Source organism: Diceros bicornis, chromosome 14 (assembly GCF_020826845.1).
Source record: "Diceros bicornis minor isolate mBicDic1 chromosome 14, mDicBic1.mat.cur, whole genome shotgun sequence".
Taxonomy (NCBI): Eukaryota; Metazoa; Chordata; class Mammalia; order Perissodactyla; family Rhinocerotidae; genus Diceros; species Diceros bicornis.
Window position 1 is genome coordinate 43,571,412 of NC_080753.1, and position 1,292 is coordinate 43,572,703.

A 1,292-nucleotide genomic window follows, 5' to 3' on the forward strand; every position below is an offset into this window, starting at 1 on the left:
AAAGTAGGTGATGGGTAGGGGGTGTTTCATTATATCCACTCTTTTCCATTCTATATCCATCCATTATCTTCACTCTTGCAATTGTTTGAAAAATTTCCAAAATAAGAAGTAAACAAACAAAAAGACAACTAAAAAAATCAAGTAGTGGAAAGGATGGCCAGCAGGATCCCAAGGGGAGGCTCTCTCACTGCCCCAGCCCTGGCCCCTAACGTCTACTGAGTCAGCCCTGCCTGGCCCAGCCGTGATCAAGGCAATCCTCATTCTCAACAACCATGGGAAGCCAAGGCTCTCCAAGTTCTACCAGCCCTGCAGTGAAGACACAACAGCAAATCATCAGGGAGACTTTCCATTTGGTATCTAAGAGAAATGAAAATATTTGTAATTTCCTGGAAGGAGGATTATTAACTGGAGGATCTGACAGCAAACTGACTTGTAGACATTACACAACATTATATTTTGTCTTCCGTGTGCATTCTTCAGAGAATGAACTTGACGTTTTAGATCTAATGCAAGTATTCTTGGAAACATTAGACAAGTGTTTTTGAAAGTGTCTGTGAACTGGATTTAATTTTCCATATAGACAAGGTCCACAATATTCTTGCAGAAATGGTGATAGAAGGAATGGTATTGGAGACCAACATGAATGAGATTGTTACATAAATTGATACACAAAATAAATCAAAGAAATCTGAGGTTGGCATAGCAGGTGCTCCAACCCGTGTGGTATGTATCAGCTGTAAAGAATATCAATCTTCCTCCAATCCCAAGAAATATTAACATTGGTGATATAAGTATAGAAGTGCCAAACCTGCCTCCTTTTAGGTAAACAATTTAAAAGGCTACTCTCAGGTAAAATGCAGAGGGAAAAGTCATCTAAGTTTACCATGCAGTCATTTACCCAAAATGGCAGAGGAGAGTCTTAACTTTTGCTCTCGAATTTAAGTCAAGGTATTGTATAGAAGTTGTGTAAAATTAGTATGTGAAGTTCAGTCTTGCTTTTCTTGCTCAGTGTTTTTAAAGAAATTGAATAATGTGATTTTTTTTTTTTCTTTTCTAAGCTGCATTCCTGTGCCCATCGAAGGCATGCCTCTATGCATTGGCTACTACAGTATTTTGAAAAGTGTTTGAGACATTTCTTTAATTAATGTTTACCTTAAACAAATAGACAGCCAGTTATTTCTCCAGAAAAAATGGGTTTATTTGGGATCAGCAAAGAATTGCAATTCAGGGTCTGCAACCATGGCAAGCCACATGGGGAGCCCTCCCAACAAGGGAAGAGGAAAGTCTTCTAT

General features: G+C 38.6%; 1 protein-coding gene across 1 annotated transcript; it reads left to right on the forward strand.

Moving 5' to 3' along the window:
• Window positions 1-272: 272 nt before the first annotated feature.
• Window positions 273-660, forward strand: LOC131413502 (AP-3 complex subunit sigma-1-like). Its single transcript, XM_058554032.1, has 2 exons — window positions 273-512; window positions 586-660. The coding sequence occupies exons 1-2, from the start codon at window positions 273-275 to the stop codon at window positions 658-660; spliced, it is 315 nt and encodes a 104-aa protein (XP_058410015.1).
• Window positions 661-1,292: the final 632 nt, after the last annotated feature.

What these genes read in the sequence shown, in the direction of transcription:
- LOC131413502 (XM_058554032.1), top strand. Translation starts at nt 273, where the DNA reads ATGGGAAGCCAAGGCTCTCCAAGTTCTACCAGCCCTGCAGTGAAGACA. An exon ending in ACGTTTTAGATCTAATGCAA is followed by an intron (nt 513 to 585) that starts GTATTCTTGGAA and finishes CATATAGACAAG; the next exon opens with GTCCACAATATTCTTGCAGA.